Here is a 20185-nt window from a genome sequence, read left to right as displayed (position 1 = left end):
GTATGCTTGCATCGAAGAGACTGAATACTGGGCCTTCAGATTTAAAATAATACTACAGCACTTTAACCTGGTTTTAATTTAAAATCTTGTTAGCAAGGCTGCTCAGGTGGTGCAGCAGTGAAAACACACACTAGAACACCAGAGCTAGGATCTCGAATACATTGTATCAAATCTCAGCTCTGCCTGCCGGCTGGGCTGAGCAGCCACATGAACAATGATTGGCCTGTTGTTCAGATAGGGGTGGGATATTAAAGCCGGATAGGGACTCACTCATAACTAATGCAATTACAACCTCTGCTGGCTGATTGATGGTGCCTGCACAGAGACGGGGCAAAGAGTGCTCTCAGGGTGTGTCTCTCCGTACACAGTGCTGATCCCCATTGCACTCGTCAAAGTGTAGGTGACAAAATGCATACGGCTGCTGTCCATGTGTTGGCGTGGGCATGGGTTAGCTTCGTTCTCCTCAATCAGAGCGGGGATCGACATTGGTGGAGAGGAAGCATGACACAATCGGGCAATTGGATGCGCTAAAAGGGAGAAAAAGCATAAAAAATATATATTAAAAAAAAAACTTTGTTAGCAAACTAAGATGAGAAGTTATTTATTTAGTGTTCTAACAAATGACCATTCGACTGAAGTAAATTTGGAGTAAACAAGTTTGACTATTTTTGTCTGTACAGTAAAACGTGCTGAAATTACTGTTTGAGTTAATTGCTCATATGCTACACATGCTGCAGACAGGTTGAAAAGTGCTTGAGTATTTATGTAACCGTATCTCTGGTTGTGTGTTCAGGATGTGCTGAACTGCGTTGGTGGGATGGGGGCTTTGCTGCCCCTGCTGGAACAGGTGTGTGTCCCCGAGCAGGGGGAGACCACTGGGCAGGAGACGTCTGATCTACTGGGTCCTGAACTCACTTCCCCCAGAGGTCCTGCAGGCATGCTGCTGCCCCTGGGGAAGTCTAGCGGTCAGTAGTGTGTGTTGTGTTATTGTTAGATTTTCTTTGCCTGTTTCAGATCTGATTGATGACTGCTGAAATTCAATACTTTTTAAGGGCGGCACACGAGTATCTTGTGTAAAAGTGGGAGGAGGTTAAGACACACATACTCAGTATTGTGTAGATGTGGGTGGGAGTGTAACACAAACTGAGCATTGTGTGAGAGTGGTGCAGGAGTGAGACACACCTACCCAGTATTGTGTGGTAGCGGACCTAAGTGTGATACAGCAGTCTGGTATTGTGCACAAGTAGACCAGAGTGTGAAACACCAACCTAGTATTGTGCAGGAGTTTACCTGTGACTGAAGCACCAACCCTATAGTAATATAGACCCAACCAGCTTTACAGGGTTAGGCAGGAGTGCAGAAACAGACTGTAGTGAGACACACCTACCCAGTAAGGTGCACTATAAAGCATAATACTTTCAATACCCAGTTAACCATAACTGGTTAATAAACCACATAGAACCCATATGATATAATTCCAAATCTTATATTTCTTTCTTGCTGTATTAGAGGGCCGTTTGGAGAGTAATGGTGTGGCTGCATTCCTGGTGATGGTTAAAAACATGCTAAGGAATCATCACGTTAATCAAGAGAGTCTCCTCCATTGCCATGGACCAGCCATCATAGGTGCCATTCTCAGCAAGGTAAAGACACACGCATGTACAGTTGTTCATTTACCAGTTGAACCCGATTGTTAATTGTATTTGGATTAAACATTACACCCCCTTCATGAGCTGCTAGTCAGACAGCGGAGCACTTTCAGCAACAGACACATCCAACTCCGCTGTAACAAGGAACGGTACAGGAGATCATTTGTACCAGCAGCGATCACACTGTATAACACTTCACTAGTTCAAGACATCATCATCGAACACTGGGTTACTATCAGGATAGACTCATGGGCATGATCTAGCACTCTGTTTATGAAGTTTATAAAGTCTATATTACACATCTGTTAATATCTGCACATCTGCAATGAACATGTATATTACGTATTACATATCTACCAATATTTACTACCAGGATAAAGTTTTTTATCTATCTATCATTAAAGCAGACATGTTGCTCACGTGTTGTGTCCAGAGTAAATTTCACTTTCGAATTAAAGCTGAGGTGTGGTGATTGTGGCTGGATTAGTGTTGTGTCTGGAGGAAAGTAAAAGTTGTTCGTGTGTGAGTGCACTGATGGAACAATGACTAAACCAAGAGGCATTCTTTTATAACCAGCCTATTGTCAGATATTGTCGATATTCACCGTGTTACTCTAAAGTATACACTGTGTGTAGAACCGTTTTTACTGTTACAATACACTGGCTTATGACTGGGTGTGTGTATTTGTGTAATAAAGGTAGGATGGTATGATACTATGCTAAAAATAACTATGTTAAATTATATGTGTGGTGTATTGTGGTTATTGTTAGTATTTGTAGAACCTGAATGTTTCTTTAAATAGCCTACCGATTGCAAATTTCTAAACGGCCTGTAATCGACAACCTGGGTTTGTATTACAGGTGCATAGATGGGATGATAGTGCTTATTATTATTATTATTTCCTGTCAATGTCTGCTGTCATTTGTGACCTAAAGCTCAAGTTCAGGTTTATGCAGCAGGTCAGCCTCTGAATGGATTATACCAGCAAGTCCACCTCTGAATGGATTAAAAAAATAAATAAATAAAGGTTTTGGAGCAGCCAAATCAAAGTCCTTACTTGAATCCCATAAAAATGCTGTGGTAATTTAAACGGGCAGTTCAAGTTGAACAAAATTCACTTTTTCACTCATAACTGGTTGTGCCACAGTTACTGCAAAGGGTGGCACAACCAGTTATGAGGTTTAAGGGTGCAATTACTTTTTCACATATGTGATATAGGTTTTGAAAAATCTTTATCTTCAATCTTCATTAATTAATGATTATTTAAATGCCGTGTTTTGTGTTCAATTATGTCCTCTTTAAAATTAGTTGAGGTGGCGCAGCGGGATATTCCGCTAGCACACCAGTGCCGAGATTCTGAATTCCTCGGTTCCAAACTCGGCGTTGCCACCGGTCGGCTGGGCGCCAATCAAAACTCTAATTGGGTACTGTGTCTGCTAGGGCGGGATGACAAGATTAGTAGATAGAGACGCCTGTGCAGAGTGCATGGGTGAAAAAGAAATGGTCCACTAAGGACTGCACACGTGTCGGACGAAGTGTAGGCAGGAAATATACCTTCCTCGAATGCAATCAGGGGTCCCCAGCAGAAGAAGACGAATTGACTACGCCAAATCGTGAGAACAATGAGAGAGAAAGCATAAATAAATAGGGGGAAAAAATTAGTTGAAAGATGTGAAACATTTAAATGTGTCAAACTAGCCAAAAAAGAACAAATCCATGGGGGGCAGAAACTTTTTCCACATCACTGTGAATGGAAGCATTGATTCTCTTTTATTATCTCTGTCAGGTGCCAAGCAGTCTGATGGACTTTAACGTGCTCATGGCGTTGCAGCTGCTGCTGGAGCAGGTCTCCAGTGAAGGCAACAGTGTTCTGGTCTCTCAGCTCTACCAGTACCTTCTCTTCGATTTCCGCATCTGGAGCCACTGTCACTTTGCCGTCTGCCTGAGTAAGTGCTGTAAACCCAGCTATCACTACGGGACATCCCGGACCCTTGTGTTTTTTGTTGTACCTACACTGTGTGGACAAAAGTATTGGGACACACCTTTTATTTTTTAAATGTATGTGTTTCAGACACAGCAATGACTAATATGTATTACATCAGGGATATAAAGGAAATTATATGCTTCCAACCTTGCAGCAACAGTTAAGGGAGGGCGCGTTCCTGTTCTAGCATTTCTGTGCCCTTGTGTACAAAGCAAGGCCTATAGAGACATGAAGAAAAGCTTGGTTTAAAGAAACTCTAGTGATCTACACAGAGTCCTGACCTCGGACCCACTGAACAGCTTTGCAATAAACTGTAGCATTAATTAAGGCTTTATTGACCAACATCAGTGTCCAGCTATATAACACTTTTCTGATTGAATGTGCACAAATTCCCTTAGAAACTCTTCCCTTAGAAAAGTCTTGTGAGAAGCCTTCACAAAGAGGTCACTCTATTTGAATAGCATTTGTTTTCGAAATGGGATGTCCAAATACTTTTGGCAATATAGTGTATCACAAAACATTCCTATTAATATTGACTCTGTATAGTTTACTTATGTCATTAAAGTAAAGCACCCTGCTATAACCATGTGCATATGTAGTGCTGTTACACATTTGTCTGAACTCTCTGATGCCACTTAATGTTATTTTGAGGCTTACAGTGTTTTGTGTTGTGTGTAGGTCATATGCGGTATCTGTCCAATGTCTTAAAGGAGAGCAAGCAAAGATCACGCAGGAAGTACGGAGTTCAGTACATTTTGGACTCCATTCGTGGACACTACAGGTACGAGCACTAGCAGCGATGCAGTAGGGTTAAGCTTTAGACAGAAGGGGCTCTTTATAAAACTCATCACGTATGTTTACAGTAACTTGCCAGTGTATTTCTTTATTTTCATGTTTTATCACTGCTTTATCCTGGTAGGCTCGATTTGGGTCTGGTTTCCTTGGAATCACCCAGAACCTAATTCCAATGCGGTGTCTCTGCCATTTCCCACCTTAACTTCACCGCTGTTGTTATGTAGATGCCCGACTGGCTGATAGCAGCTGTGCAGATTCAAACCCTGGATCACAGCACTAGTGGGCTAGTACAATTTTACAGCTCTGCCAGTATATATGCCATTTGGATTTCCTTTAAAAAGGAACTGTCCCAAAAAAGTACTGCCCAAATAGTACCAGTAAACAGTAATAGCCTCATCTGAACATGTGCATTATGATCTGTTAAATACTTCATATGTACAGTATGTACACATCCTGTTTACATTTTGAATAACTTTGACGCATGAACCAGGCTTCAAAAACACACGAAGGAGAACAGTGAAAAGTATTAACAGCATTGTGTGTGTGTGTGTGTGTGTGTGTGTGTGTGTGTGTGTGTGTGTGGTTAGTGTGGAGAAGGATGGCAGTACTCTAACAGACAAGCATCAGACGGTGCAGCCCTTACTCTTTGACCTGTTGATGGACTTCCTGTTGAAGTCTCCCACTGCTGAGGAGCTACATAGTGCGCTGGCTTACGCTACTGTAGTACAGGAACAACAACAGGTGTGTGTTTACATTCATTGTTCTAATAAATAGACTCTGAAGGAATCTGATCAGGTTTATGTACTTTAGCAAACGATGAATGGATGGATGGTTGGATGGATAAATAGATGGATGGATGGATGGATGAATGGATGAATGGATGGATAAATAGATGGATGGATGAATGGATGGATAAATAGATGGATGGTTGGATGGATGGATGGTTGGATGGATGGATGGATGGATAAATAGATGGATGGATGGATGGATGGATAAATAGATGGATGGATGAATGGATGGATATAAGGATGAATTGATACGAGGATAGATGGATGGATATAGGGATGGATGGATGGATGGATGGATGGAGGGAGGGATAAATAGATGGATGAATGGATGGATGGATATAAGGATGGATGGATGGATGGATTGATATAAGGATGGATGGATGGATGAATGGTTGGATGGATGTATGAATGGATATATGGATATAAGGATGGATGAATTGATACAAGGATAGATGGATGGATATAAGGATGGATGGATGGATGGAGGGAGGGGGGGATAAATAGATGGATGAATGGATGGATGGATATAAGGATGGATGGATGGATGGATTGATATAAGGATGGATGGATGGATGGATGGATATAAGGATGGATGAATTGATACAAGGATAGATGGATGGATATAAGGATGGATGGATAGACAGTCCATCACAGGGCAAACACACATACATACATTTGCACACACATTCACACTTAGGGCAATTTTAGTAGCTCCAGTTAGCCTGACTGCATGTCTTTGGGCTTGTGGGAGAAAACTGGAGCACCCAGAGAAAAACCCATGCGGACATAGGGAGTACATGTAAACCACACAGAAAGAACCCAGGCTTCCCGGCTGGGGAATTGAACCCAGGCCATTCTTGTTGACAACTGAATGACTTAGAACTAAGGTTGAACCCTGTTGAGATGATGTGGCAGGACTCTAAACTGACAGATTGTGCATGGAAGCTCTTCAGTGTGGTTGAATTAAAGCAGCACAGTAATGTAAGACTGATCTCCGCTTATCAGAAGCGGTTGCTAAATGTGCCCAACCAATTATTATATTAGGGTGGATGACTTTTATTTTACAGGTTCTTCAGGTATAAATTAAATGAGTTTTTTATGTTTCTCTTTTTTGTTTTACATTTTAAATCAGGATCTGAAACCATTTAGTCTAACACGCAAAAAAGGAAGTCAGAAGAGGTCAAATACGTTTTCCCAGCACTCTCTCAGTGTATTGTGTATTCTTCCTCTTTTTCGGTAGCCTTGAAATATAAAAGCACAGTTGGGATTTATATATTTATTGAACATCTTGCTTTTACACTTGTAACCACATCCACAAGCCACAAGACACAGTGTTTATTTATAATCTTTTGTGTGTGTGTGTGTGTGTGTGTGTGTGCAGGCGATCAGGCTGCTTGATGTTTTGTACTCAGTGTTGAGGAGCAGTCCTCAGGCTCTGTCGGTGCTGCTGGAATGGGGGGTGGAGCAGCTCTACTGTCTACTGCTGAAGCCCAGTTATAGTGATGATGCTCGTGAGAGGGTGTTCAGGGTAAGCAGAACCGTTTCTTACTTACCCCCTTTTATCACTGGTCAGGTACCAGGGGTGGTTTAGGGCAGGGGTTTTCAACCTTTTTGGACATTAGAATGTCTTTATTTGTCATATATACATATACAGGTGTACAGTACAATGAAATTATATCTTCACATATCCCAGCTTGTTTGGAAGCTGGGGTCAGAGCGCAGGGTCAGCCATTGTACGGCGCCCCTGGAGCAGAGAGGGTTAAGGGCTCAAGGGCCCAACAGTGGCTGCATGGCAGAGCTGGGATTAGAACTCTCAACCTTTCAGTTGATAGCCCAAAGCCCACTAGGCTACCACTGTCCACCTCAATGTGCCGACCATGAACTCGCCCCCCACATCAACCCTCGCCCAGAAATCTAAAATAACATAATTGACTTTGTGCACATCATACATACAATGCAATTTTGCTGATTTAAATATTTACCTATTTAATGCGAGGGCTGAGCCTGTTTCTGCAATATCAGTTTACAGCTAGTCAGAAATCGTCCTCCACTGTCAATAAATGTGAGCGGTATTTACTTTTGTTGCAAGTCAATGCAGAAAATGCTGCTTCACAGAGCCAGATAGAGGCAAAAGTACATCAATTACTAAGTTTACCAGTTCAGGATATTCTGCTTTGACTGACAGCCAAAACTCTGGATGTAGACGGCTTATCAGCATCAATGGTATCGGAATGGATGGCCTTGCTAGTGGAGTCCTCGACTAAAACAATGCAGTTATTGTTTTTGTCACTCCCTTCAACTGATTTATCTTCACTGTTAGCCCGTTTTTTGGGGTTTTTTAGCCACCGGTCCATTATTCAGACTGAGCAGGAGGGATAACATTAGACAAATGGGCGGCACGGTGGCTAAGTGGGCAGCACTGTCGCCTCACAGCAAGAAGGTCCTGGGTTTGATCCCCAGGTGGGGCGGTCCGGGTCCTTTCTGAGTGAAGTTCTCCCTGTGTCCGTGTGGGTTTCCTTTGGGTCCACCGGTTTCCTCCCATAGTCCAAAGATGTGCAAGTGAGGTGAATTGGAGATACAAAATTGTCCAACACTGTGTTCGATATAACCTTGTGAAATGAGTAACTACCGTTCCTGTCATGAATGTAACCTAAGTGTAAAAACATGGCGGTAAAGTCCTAATAAACAAACAAACAAACATTAGACAACTATAACTCCTGTGGGTAAAAAAAATTGCTTTAGGTTTAGAACTTAAAGAGATCTTATAATGTTACTCCCCCCTAAAGAGGTACCGGGCCAAGTAACCAGCAAACTTGAGCCTGATTTCCATCAAGGTCAAGAATGGAATCCTGGGCGCGCAGGTGGCGGGTGTAATTGGCAGTGCCTGCAGCAGATACTAATTGGCCACCGTGTCTGCAGGGTAGTGGCCAGACTATGTGTGGGTGGGTGGGTGTGCTGTGTAAGGACCCTGATTGGCAGAAGAGTCGCCTGTGCAGAAAGCACTGGCGAGAAGAGGAGGGCTGTGCACGTGTCAGAAGAGGCGTGTACAGCGATGTGCTCTCCTCGGATGCAATCTGGTATCTCTCAGCAGCAGTGGAAAACAAAATTGAGTGTGCTAAATCGGGAGGAAAATGTGGAAAAAATGCAAAAAAAAATGTCACGCCTTCCTGAAGAGGTTCTGGGCCAAGTAACCAGCAAACTTGAGCCTGATTTCTATCAAGGTCAAGAATGGAATCCTGACGTATTTTAATAATGCATGCCATGAAAACACAGTCAGCCTTGAAGGGTTTAACCAGTTTGTTTAGGGTGTTGCAATATTTGACAGCTAAGATGAAAATTAAGGTCAGTGATTTATACACACTTAATAGGAACACATTGTTCTTCATTGAAAAAAAAAGACAATTATGAGCTTGTTGTAGGTTTACTAAAAACATTGGCTTAAAAACGTCCACACAGCAATGTAGTTTAATCATTTGATGGTGTAAATTCTGTACTGCCATTTATCTTTCTGGCACAGCCTTCTAATTTCCCATCAGTGATTATGATTACCCACAGCTGCTGACTTCTCTGTGCCAATTTAGGGCTAGTTTGAGTGCCTGGGTTATAATTTGTTAAAAGCTCTGTAGAGTAGTTTTGAGTTTTATCTTCTGTGTGGGAGGCTGATTGATGAAAGTGCCTATGGCTGATGAAACCAAATTGGATTGGACTTGTTAATTTGGGGCACCTTATTTGGGGAATAAAATGCTAACAGGGCCATCTTTTAGTTCACCCTGTGCTTGTATACCAGATTAGTAACATGCTGACCCTCTGTGTTGCTTTACAGATCCTGTACAAAGTACTGAAAAGTGAGCGTGTTCCAGAACGCAACAAACTGCGCTTAAAGCTTAAAGAGCCCGGGTACCTGGGACTGGTCTGCTTTCTGGAGGACGTCCCACTCACCATGACCATCATCCGCTGCCTTTATGAGCAGGTGCTGGCGACAGGTAAACTGCTATGTTGAAGTGGGTCTCCAACATGAAGAAGATGTTAATGAATTTTTGACTAAGCTGGGTTGGTGTGTTTGTGTGTGAGCAGATAATTCTCCCAGCTTTAAGGATCTGTTGGCGGTGGTGTACCTGTCTCATCGGGCTGACCTCTCTGTCCGACTGGACATCTGTCGCAAGGTAATTGGCTACCTTGAAGGACTTTTATGGAACCATGTTTACACTGGGTGATTCTTATGAAATGAATACTTGTTACACTATACACCGATTAGCCATAGCATTCAAACCACCTCCTTGTTTCTACACTCACTGTCCATTTTATCAGCTCCACTTACCATATAGGAGCACTTTGTAGTTCTACAATTACTGACTGTAGTCCATATGTTTCTCTGCATGCTTTGTAAGCCCCCTTTTATGCTGTTCTTCAATGGTCAGAACTCTCCCAGGACCACTACAGAGCAGGTATTATTTGGGTGGTGGATGATTCTCAGCACTGCAGTGACACTGACATGGTGGTGGTGTGTTAGTGTGTGTTGTGCTGGTATGAGTGGATCAGACACAGCAGCGCTGCTGGAGTTTTTAAACACCTCACTGTCACTGCTGGACTGAGAATAGTCCACCAACCAAAATATCCAGCTAACCGCGCTTCGTGGGCAGCGTCCTGTGACCACTGATGAAGGTAAACAGCAGCAATAGATGAGCGATCGTCTCTGATTTTACATCTACAAGGTGGACCAACTAGGTAGGAGTGTCTAATAGAGTGGACACGGTATTTAAAAACTCCAGCAGCGCTGCTGTGTCTTATCCACTCATACCAGCACAACACACACTAACACACCACCACCATGTCAGTGTCACTGCAGTGCTGAGAATGATCCACCACCTACAAAATAATACCTGCTCTGTGGTGGTACTGTGGGGGTCCTGACCATTGAAGAACAGGGTGAAAACAAGTATGTAGAGAAATAGATGGACTACAGTCAGTAATTCTATGTATTAATAATGCATTATAAACTAAGGGTTTCTAACAGTTGCGTTGAAGCGATGATGTTGCGATGAAGGTTGACCGTTTCTTCAACTTTCACTTTCAGCTGTTTCACCTGATCTACTCCAGTGAAGACTGCGTTAAACAGCTGGCAAAGCAACCAGGCTGGCAAGATGTTCTTACCAAACTCTACGTAAAAGAATCCTACGAGTCTCGCACCAACAGCTTATCAAGCCCTCAACCCTTACTGGACCCCGTCCCCTTCAAACCCCTTCTCAAAACAGACAACAGCATTGGGGAAAGCATTCGCTCTGATGTCTTCATCCCCTACAACTCCCAGCATGATGAAGGTGAGGATGCTGAGGAAGATGTGGAGGAAGAACCAACTCAAGACATTTCAGAGGGCATCTTGGAACTGTCCCAGTCTCCGCTAACAGGGAATGAGTTCAAGAGCTTCAGCGACTCCTTAAACTTCAAGTCGTTTGACTCAACCGAGCGAGGCAGCCGCTCGTCATTACTGTCCAACGTGTTGGACGGACCTTCTTCATTACAGCTGACAGAGGAGGAAGAGGGAACATATCAGCCGCTCTCACCCTTCGGCATGTCACCTCTTACGCTGGACCTGGGAGGACAGAAGGGCCCACAGACTCCAGAAACACCATCTCCGCTAGAGAGCAGCAAGCCCTTTCCAGGCCTGAGGGCACGTAAAAGCTCCAGCCTGTCCAACGTGCTGGACGATACCAGCTACTGCAATGAGCCATCACCTGCTGATACCATTTCTAACAACTCCAACCCACAGGTACAGCATTCCTTCACAATTTCTGTCCTAAATCAGAATGTCTCCTCATATTGGCTCTTTAGTGTGTATTTTAAAAACGAAAAGACTAAACAGGCTTTAATAAATCTTAGACCAGTATGAGAAGTATTTAATAAGAATTTTGGCTCCTATATCTTTTTGGTGTTCATTTGGCTTGTCATACTCGCCCCTCTTGAGCATTAAATGTGCTTCATACACCAGCTACACTTCATACACTTATGCTGGAGACAGTATAGTGGGGTGAGATGGGAAGATTAGCCACAGCCATAACAGACTATAAAGTGGGCCAAACCAAAAGATCCTTTTAATGGTCCTACAACAGTTATAGGTTAGAAAACGAGCAGAATTTAGAAAATCTCCTCAGTTCTGTGCCACTATTTGCTCGTCACTGCTCATTGCTGCAGGGAACTGTTCATGGAAAAAGCTGGAAACATGGAAGAACACTTAAACCACTTTCTGGTACGCAAAGATAAATTAATAAATTTAAGAAAAGATTTAAAAACTCAATCCAACACGTCTGCGTGTTTAAAATGTCCCCAAATATCTTCTGGCTTGTTTGGAAGATTAGTGCATGTGTGGATTTAGCTCATGTTTTCTTTGCTCAGGAGCGGATGTTATGGAAATCCTGGAATTTCCATTTCCGAGTCTTTTTCTGTGATTAAATTAGGCTAAAACTGAGCTTTGAAACTAAACTAAGGACTAAAGAACTCAAACCCAGGTCAAAAAACAGCCCCACGGCGCTCAGGTGGCGCAGCGGTAAAAACACACGCTAGCACACCAGAGCTGGGATCTCGAATACATTGTATTGGCTACATGAACAACGTTTGGCTGTTGTTCATAGAGGGAAGGGAAAAGCCAAATAGGGACCTAATAACTGATGCGACTACGACCTCTGCTGGCTGATTGATGGCGCCTGAGTCGAGGGATAATGTGATCAGGGTGTGGCTCTCCGTAAGCAAAGCTGATCCGCATATGAACTTGCCTCATGCTGGTGAAAAGATGCAGCCGGCTACTGCACACATGTCTGAGGGGGCGTGTGTCAGTTCGCTCTCTTCAAATCAGAGCGGGGGTCGGTATTAGTGGAGAGGAAGCATGACGCAATTGGGTAAACACTGGACGCGCTAAAAATGTGGGAGAAAAGGGGAGAAAATGCATTAAAAAAAAGAAATAAATAAATACAGCCCCACAAATTTGAACCAATTCTGCCAAGTTGTTCCATGTTTATCTCTGACCTATCCCTGACCTTGTATGTGTTCCAATCATCCAATCTTTGCTCAAACTATTTAATTCTTACTCTAAATGCTCATGACACGGTTATTACTGTGCTAGTCTCACAGGCTGGACATTAACATGAATATAGTATGAAGAATTTGAGTGATTTTATCTGAGAGATGGGTCAGAACAAAGACTCATCAGTGAGAGAACAAACCTAATTTGAATTGTATAAGCCAGCCTTTGCCTCCTGTTGTTAGTGCAAAGTGAATGGTGTAGTCATTCACTATTCTCTTGTACAGTACAGTATCACATCTAAATCCAGAACTATCTGTGGTTACCCAGTTGGCTATGATGTGTTTCCAATTGCACAGAACTGTATTAATTTATTATTCTACCTCGCTGTACCCTGTATTCCTCTCTTTATATCGCTCTTTTTTTCAGCAGACTCCAGAAGAGGAATTGTGCAACTTGCTGACAAACATTGTGTTTAAAGTGCTGTGGACGGGTACAGAGGGATCGGAGGATGTGGTGTGGAGAGAGCGAGGCCAGGTTTTCTCCGTACTTACCAAACTTGGTTCGTCCTGGCAGCTCGTGCGTCCTCCGGATGACATCAAGCGCAAGTGAGACCCATAGTAGAGTTTTTCTGTCCTTACAGTTCACTTTCATCTCTGTTGAACTGGGTGGTACATGATACAATTGGTTGTAGATCTTGAGAAACTAGTCACATCTCAAGGATGAAAAAAACAAACTGGATATGCCTGACCACAATTCAGATATACTTTTGTGAATAATTTTACTTTTGTTTTTGTTTTTTTAGAATTTTTAAAAAATTAATTATAAATCATTTTCATTTTGGCCGCTCAGGTGGCGCAGTGGTAAAAACACACGCTAGAACCCCAGAGCTGGGATCTCTTATACATTGTATCGAGTCTCAGCTCTGCCTGCCGGCTAGGCTGAGCAGCCACATGAACAACGATTGGCCTGTTGTTCAGATAGGGGTGGGATATTAAGTCTGACTCTCTCATGACTGATGCAGCTATGACCTCTGCTGGCTGATTGATGGCACCTGCACAGAGACGGGGAAAGAGTGCACTGATCAGGGTGTGTCTCTCCGTACACAATGCTGATCCGCATATGCACTCGTCAAGTGTAGGTGACAAGATGCATACGGCTGTTGCCTAGTCAGAGGGGGCATGGGTTAGCTTCGTTCTCCTCAATCAGAGCCGGGGTCGGCATTAGTGGATGGGAACCATGACGCAGTTGGGCAATTGGATGCACTAAAGTTGCGAGAAAAGGGAAGAAAATGCATAAACAAAATATATATATATATATATATATATATATATATATATATATATATATATAAAATGTATTTCATTTTGTCATGATGGCTAATAAAGTGTAGATTGGTGGGTAAAAATGGCAATTATATCAATTCAAATCCACAGCACAATAAAGTGTGTATGTGTCTATTAAATATACATATGTTTTGTGTTTGTTTCAGTCTTTTAGAGATGATGTTGGAGTCGTCTCTGTTGGACCTGCGGGAGTCTCAGGGCACAGCTTTGACACATATTCCCTCCCTTCTCCGCCTTCTTAGACTGCTGCAGGACTTCCTGTTTGCTGAGGGAACTGACAATCAAACACTGTGGAGTGAAAAGGTACAGAACACAGATACAAATCAGCCGTGTTGGGCAGTCTGCAATCCCAAAAAGTAGCTTACTGTTAGCTTATTGTTAGGTACATGTTAGTACCTACACTGAGACCTCATCCATTACTGATGTCCATTATTTACTAGAAACAACAATTGTTTTATATTGTTATTGGGTAGATGTAGTAAAAGAACTCTTGTATATATATATATATATATATGCACTCTTCAATGGTCAGGACACTCCCAGGACCACTACAGAGCAGGTATAATTTAGGTGGTGGATCATTCTCAGCACTGCAGTGACACTGACATGGTGGTGGTGTGTTAGTGTGTGTTGTGCTGGTATGAGTGGATCAGACACAGCAGCGCTGCTGGAGTTTTTAAATACCATGTCCACTCACTGTCCACTTTATTAGACACTCCTACCTAGTTGGTCCACCTTGTAGATGTGAAGTCAGAGACGATCGTTCATCTATTGCTGCTGTTTGAGTTGGTCATCTTCTAGACCTTCAGTGGTCACAGGACGTTGCCCACAGGGCGCTGTTGGCTAGATATATTTTTGGTTGGTGGACTATTCTCAGTTCAGCAGTGACAGTGAGGTGTTTAAAAACTCCAGCAGCGCTGCTGTGTCTGATCCACTCATACCAGCACAACACACACTAACACACCACCACTATGTCAGAGTCACTGCAGTGCTGAGAATGATCCACCACCCAAATAATACCTGCTCTGTAGTGGTCCTGACCATTGAAGAACAGGGTGAAAGCAGGCTAAAAAGGTATGTAGAGAAATAGATGGACTACAGTCAGTAATTGCAGAACTACAAAGTGCTTCTATATGGTAGGTGGAGCTGATAAAATGGACAGTGAGTAGAGAAACAAGGAGGTGGTTTTATGTTATGGCTGATCGGTATATATATATATATATACAGTATATGTATAGCATCGTACCATAAACAAAAATGTTTTTGGTTGAGCATGTAGCCACTGATGCAGCGCTGCTTACACATTATCATCACACATTTTCTTCCCTTTAAAGCTTCTTTGAGCCCTAACCTGCCCTCACCGCTTCCAACCAAAATATAAAAATGTGGAAACTTTTTGAAGATCCCTTGCATATATAATACTTATTGAATGCTTATTAAACACTTATTATTCATTATACTGTATGCACATTTGTTATTATGGACACATTAACGAAGTTCCGGTTATTATTGGATTCTATTTCATACCATTCAGTGCAGAACATTCCACCCTTGATGTGATCCATGAGATCCACTCCTGGGAGGAGTAGCTGCAGTACTGAATGTTCTACATAATTTCATTTTACACCCAGTTGTAAAGGTTTTTTTTCATTCCTGTCACACCTACAATCTGACATAATCTTATTGGAAAATCAGACTTTCCAGCTTTTCCGGTGTAGACTTGAAACATTAAATCAACATGTTAGAACCCTGTCATGGGTTAGAAATAAACTAAATCGGCTTATTTCGAACGATTTACACATTTTCTTGCAACACTGTTTGAATAAAAGTATAAATACATAAACAGTTACACATAAGGTATGTGTATAATTGCACACGCTTATCACACTAGTATGTAATTAGGGAACATGAAGTACAGGGTGTGGTCTCAGTGTTAAATTCTCAGTAGAAATGACTATTATTTTTACATTTATTATATAGAACAGTGCACATTTCCTTGTCCTGTGTAGAGTGCGTGAAACGTAGTGTGTATCCTAGGTCAGTGTGTGCCCACTGTGGGATGTGTTTGTGTTTCAGATCTTTGAGGGTGTGGTAAATCTGCTGGATCGGCTGCAGGCCTGGCACACCACTTCAGCCACAGCAGCCGCCTCAGAGCTTAAACAAATGGCTCAGATAGGCCTGCGGATCATCACTGGATACATACGGCAGCAGAATACCCAGGTACATGCTGACACAGGGGGCATACCATATGTATTTTTTCCATTTTTGCACCCACTTTGTATATGCTTGATTTTTCTGTGCACCCCGGAGACTGATGCTTGCTGCACTGCACACTTGGAGTCACTGTTGCAGCACTGAGGAGGTGGGAGGTGAATCCCTCCCTCATTTCCTATTTGCATCCCGTTTACATAAGCACTAGATGTTTCTGGATATATGGGATGCTCTATAAGATGGCCCAGTGCTTTTGGGTCACAGGTTAAAGAAAGTAGGAGCAGGACATCAAGGGGGCATCAGTTACTGGAATTCACCCACGGTCCTGTAAAGATGTTAAACCTCTTTAGCAGCCTGAAGCAGCAGCTATTTACATCTGACCTTTCGTGAAGACAGAGCTTTCGGAGGATGATTAGAGAAGCTATTAATAAAAGCCTCGAGTGTCAAACAGAGTTTATGTCAGCATTCAGCTGCTCTCCTTCATCACAGATGAATCAGTCTTTTTCCTTCAGCTGAAGAGCAAAGAAACATTCACAAACACCATTTATACTGTGTCCTTCATTCTTTTTGACCATGAAACCATCATTGCTCATCATACTTTTAGTAATTTCATAGAGCTAATATATATTTTTAGATTTAACCATGAACAGTGTTTTATTTTGTAGATGTTTCCTGGAAAAAGTTAGGACATTTTGTAAAGCAGTGGTCCCCACCCTTTTTTGAACCATGTACCAATTTCATATAAGATATAAATTCACGGACAGGCGGGGGTGGGAGGATTCAATATAGAATAAGTATAGAATGGACAATCAGTGTGAATCCTGGGCTTTTTATGCTGCAGGAAGACGCTGCTCCCACCTAGTGATGATTGGAGACAATACCACCCAAAGAGTATTGGAAATATAATTGCTCTTGTAGCGATCTCTAATTATTTATTCTTTCTGTGTGGCCTGGTAATAAATGACCCGCAGCCCGGTGGTTGGGGACCACTGTTGTAAAGTGCACCAAAAAGGAGTCAAGCACCAATCTCCACTATCCCCCCCGTCTCTGTGCATGCACTATCAACCAGCCAGCAGGGGTCATAATTGCAGCAGTTATGAGAACGTCCCTCCGGCAATCTGACCGGCAATCTGACCTGCTGAGAAAAGAGCAAAGATTCAAACTCACAAGCTTGAGATATCAGCTCTGATGTGATGGCATGTTTTACCGCTGTGCCACTCGAGCACCTCTCCTTCACCTTTAACAAAACCCCAAACCTGCTTGATGCACATTCAGACTTTGAACACGTGGAAGGGAAAGAGCAGTGGGTTGACGTCTTCGATACTAAATGGAAAGAGAACTTTAGGATGTGTCAAACCGGTGATTTGTCAGTTATCTCATTATGCACGAGCTACACAGTGCAGCTTCATAGACAGAGTGTGTGTGCTTGACTGGCCTGTCTGCAGTCCAGATTTGTCTGTTAAAAGTCTATGGGGCATCATGACAAGGAGAATCAGATGACAGCGACCGAGTAGCTCAAGTCTTGTATCAAGCAAGAATGGACAAATTCCAATAGCAATACTGCAACATAGTATCCTCAGTTCCCAAACTATTAACAAATGTAAACATGTCTTTTCTGACCTTTTTCTTATTGTGCTACAAAATAAAATTTATTTGGTCAGTGAAACTATTGCAATTTTTATTTTTGTCATTTAAATAAAGAAATAGAAAATTAACTAATCTCAGATTTTTGTTTTTATTGCACTGTACAAAATGTCCCAACTTTTTTGGAAATTGTAGTTTATGGTAATTTATTTCAAACATTCAGGCTTTTTTCAATTATTTTTGAATGGTTACATTAAAATGGTTTACCACAAGCCTATTATGAAGCAATTTATTGTTTTAATTTAACCTTTTCAATCTTTCCCAGGTGTGTGAGATGGCCTGTTTGAAGCTGCACAGTCTGCTGCAGACTGTGTTGTGTCTCTCATGGGAGGAGGTTTGTTTCCTGCTGGGGCGCCTGGGAGCCGCTTTGTGGCCCTCCGACGACGTCACCAAGACAGGCGGCACAGCGGGCTTGGAGATCGCACTGAGGCCGCTGGTGCCTGTGGTGCGGACTCTCCTGGACCAGCATGCTGACCCCACCATTCTACATCAGCTTTTGCCCAATCTGCCGCCCACCAACGGCAGCGCCACCTTTGCCCAGGACCTGCTGTCGTACTGCAGCACAGCCGAGTGGCAGCTCTTCTACTGCAACAATGTAAGCGTCTACACACACACATACACAATTTTAATCAGAGTCATAATAGTAGACAAACTTATTATATGTAAATTAAAAATATACAAGCAGTAATGCTTTTATTCATTTTATTAAATACATTTATTATTCCTGCACAGTTTAGGCTGAAAAAGTTACTAATTAATCATTTACTAATTACTGCTAGAAGCACTTTTACCAGCTGTGACTTTTTCTGTACTGTTTTTGGGTGCCAAAAACATAAACAACCCTCATCAGTTCATAGTACAACGTCTTAATCCAATTAATATTCAAACTCTGACCAGAGAGTTTAAAAACACATTTTAAACCCTCTGTCAAAACAAATTACACTTCATCCACCATGCTTCACAGCTAGCATTAGGTTTTGTTGCAGGTGTGCAGTGCCTTAAAAACCATTTGGCTGGCGCCCAGATGGCGCAGGTGGATTTTCCGCTTGCACACCAGCACCGAGTTTCTGAACTTCTCGGTTTAAAACTCGGTGTTGCCTCCGGTCTAGCGGGCATAATTGGCAGTGCCTGCAGCAGATACTAATTGGCCACCGTATCTGCAGGGTGGGGGCCGGACTATGTGTGAGTGGGTGGGTCTTCATACGCTGTGTAAGGACCCTGATTGGCTGAAGAGACGCCTGTGCAGAAAGCAGGGGCGAGAAGTGGAGGGCACACGCCTCTTACGTGTCAGAAGAGGCGTGTGCAGCGACGTGCTCTCCACGGATGCAATCTGGTATTGACCTGGCCGTCATGCGACAGGCGCAGTTGGCTGTGCCGAGGGAGGGTCAACAACAGGGTTCCAGGGTCTAGTTATGACCAGCACTAGTGGTGGATGAATCACAGATGGTATAGTGTGACTTTCCATTAAAATGTGTTTAAACGTTTGTGTGGCACGATACTTAATTTTTTTATTTATTAATCAAATACAATGTAATTGTGCATTAACATTTGCAAAAAAAAGAAAACTGCTGATCCTTTAAGCTCATGAACATTATTCCATATTTAGCTCATATTGGGATGAAAGCCGTCCATGTGTTGCCAATGCAAAGTAACAAAAGGTGTGCTTTTATTTACAACATCTCCCAGCTGCTAGATTAACATTAACAGATGTCAAGCGCACTGGCTCTGGAGAGGATTTATGGAACCGTGTGTGACAAGAACAGCTGATAAATCTGCCCAGTTTGTGTATATAATCACATACTGTTTTAGAATGCCATGCCAAGTATGCGATTGTGCAGTGCTGGGGATAAATGTTTGCCACCCCCTCGGATTCACTCAATTTTTGCGTATTAGTAGGATTAAAGGGTTTTAGAAAAAATGCTGTGCACCTGTATCCACCCCATCTGAAGTCGATAACTGGTTGTGTTACCTGTAGCATACATAAAATAAATACTCTTAAAGATCATGACAGCATCTGTCAAATATAGATTACAACAAACAAGTCCAAACATCATAACCATGGAAGGCAAATCCAGTCAAAAAAGGTATTACCTTCAAAAAAAACATTAAAATATAATCGCAAACCTCTGTCCACCATCTGCACAAATATTTTTTGGCATGGAAGCGCTTTAGGTGTCCAAACAAAAAGGCAAACAGAAACAAACATAGGTGCTGTCTATTACATTTACATTTAAATTTTCAGCATTTAGCAGACGCCTTTATCCAAAGCAACTTACATTACAGTTACAGTTTACAGTCAAAGCAATCGAGGGTTAAGGGCCTTGCTCAAGGGCCCAACAGCAGCAACCTTGAAGTGGTGGGTTGAACCAGTGACCTTCTGATTACTAGTCCAGTTCCTTAACCGCTAGGCTACAGCTTGCAATGTACTTTTTAAGATACTTTGCATGTAAATATATGTTCATTACCAGTAGGCGGGGCTAAAACTACAAGGCAGCTCACAGCAGCATAGCAAACATATCATTAGAAACAGCAAACAAGTTAATGAGAGTGGTGAATTTCCCAGATGAAGTGATATTTAAGTGATATTTAACAGACTTGGCGATATTAAAGCTTTCATCAACACAGAGGTGGATACTGATGTATACCAGAACCTATGTGTAGTGGTAAAAAGCTTAAGCTTGTGTGCAGTAGCTACACAACCGATTTTATCATTGTCGCTTTGATGTACAAAGGCCGGTATGGTCAGCATTCGAGAT

General features: G+C 42.4%; 1 protein-coding gene across 1 annotated transcript in view; it reads left to right on the top strand.

Moving 5' to 3' along the window:
• Nucleotides 1-20185, top strand: part of nbeal2 (neurobeachin-like 2) — a 66008-nt gene that overhangs the window by 25733 nt on the left and 20090 nt on the right. Inside the window, exons 15-27 of the mRNA XM_062991794.1 lie at nucleotides 794-965; nucleotides 1510-1643; nucleotides 3436-3595; nucleotides 4312-4414; nucleotides 5016-5169; nucleotides 6598-6744; nucleotides 9040-9199; nucleotides 9291-9379; nucleotides 10291-10983; nucleotides 12658-12836; nucleotides 13721-13877; nucleotides 15651-15794; nucleotides 17695-18024. Of these exons, the coding sequence (XP_062847864.1) occupies nucleotides 794-965; nucleotides 1510-1643; nucleotides 3436-3595; nucleotides 4312-4414; nucleotides 5016-5169; nucleotides 6598-6744; nucleotides 9040-9199; nucleotides 9291-9379; nucleotides 10291-10983; nucleotides 12658-12836; nucleotides 13721-13877; nucleotides 15651-15794; nucleotides 17695-18024 (2622 nt within the window). The remainder of the gene's footprint in view (nucleotides 1-793; nucleotides 966-1509; nucleotides 1644-3435; nucleotides 3596-4311; nucleotides 4415-5015; nucleotides 5170-6597; nucleotides 6745-9039; nucleotides 9200-9290; nucleotides 9380-10290; nucleotides 10984-12657; nucleotides 12837-13720; nucleotides 13878-15650; nucleotides 15795-17694; nucleotides 18025-20185) is intronic.

The sequence above is a fragment of the Trichomycterus rosablanca genome, chromosome 3 (genome assembly GCF_030014385.1).
Source record: "Trichomycterus rosablanca isolate fTriRos1 chromosome 3, fTriRos1.hap1, whole genome shotgun sequence".
In the NCBI taxonomy this organism is placed as follows: domain Eukaryota; kingdom Metazoa; phylum Chordata; class Actinopteri; order Siluriformes; family Trichomycteridae; genus Trichomycterus; species Trichomycterus rosablanca.
The sequence above is the reverse complement of the archived record's forward strand: the minus strand, read 5'-3'. Positions and strand labels throughout refer to the sequence as shown.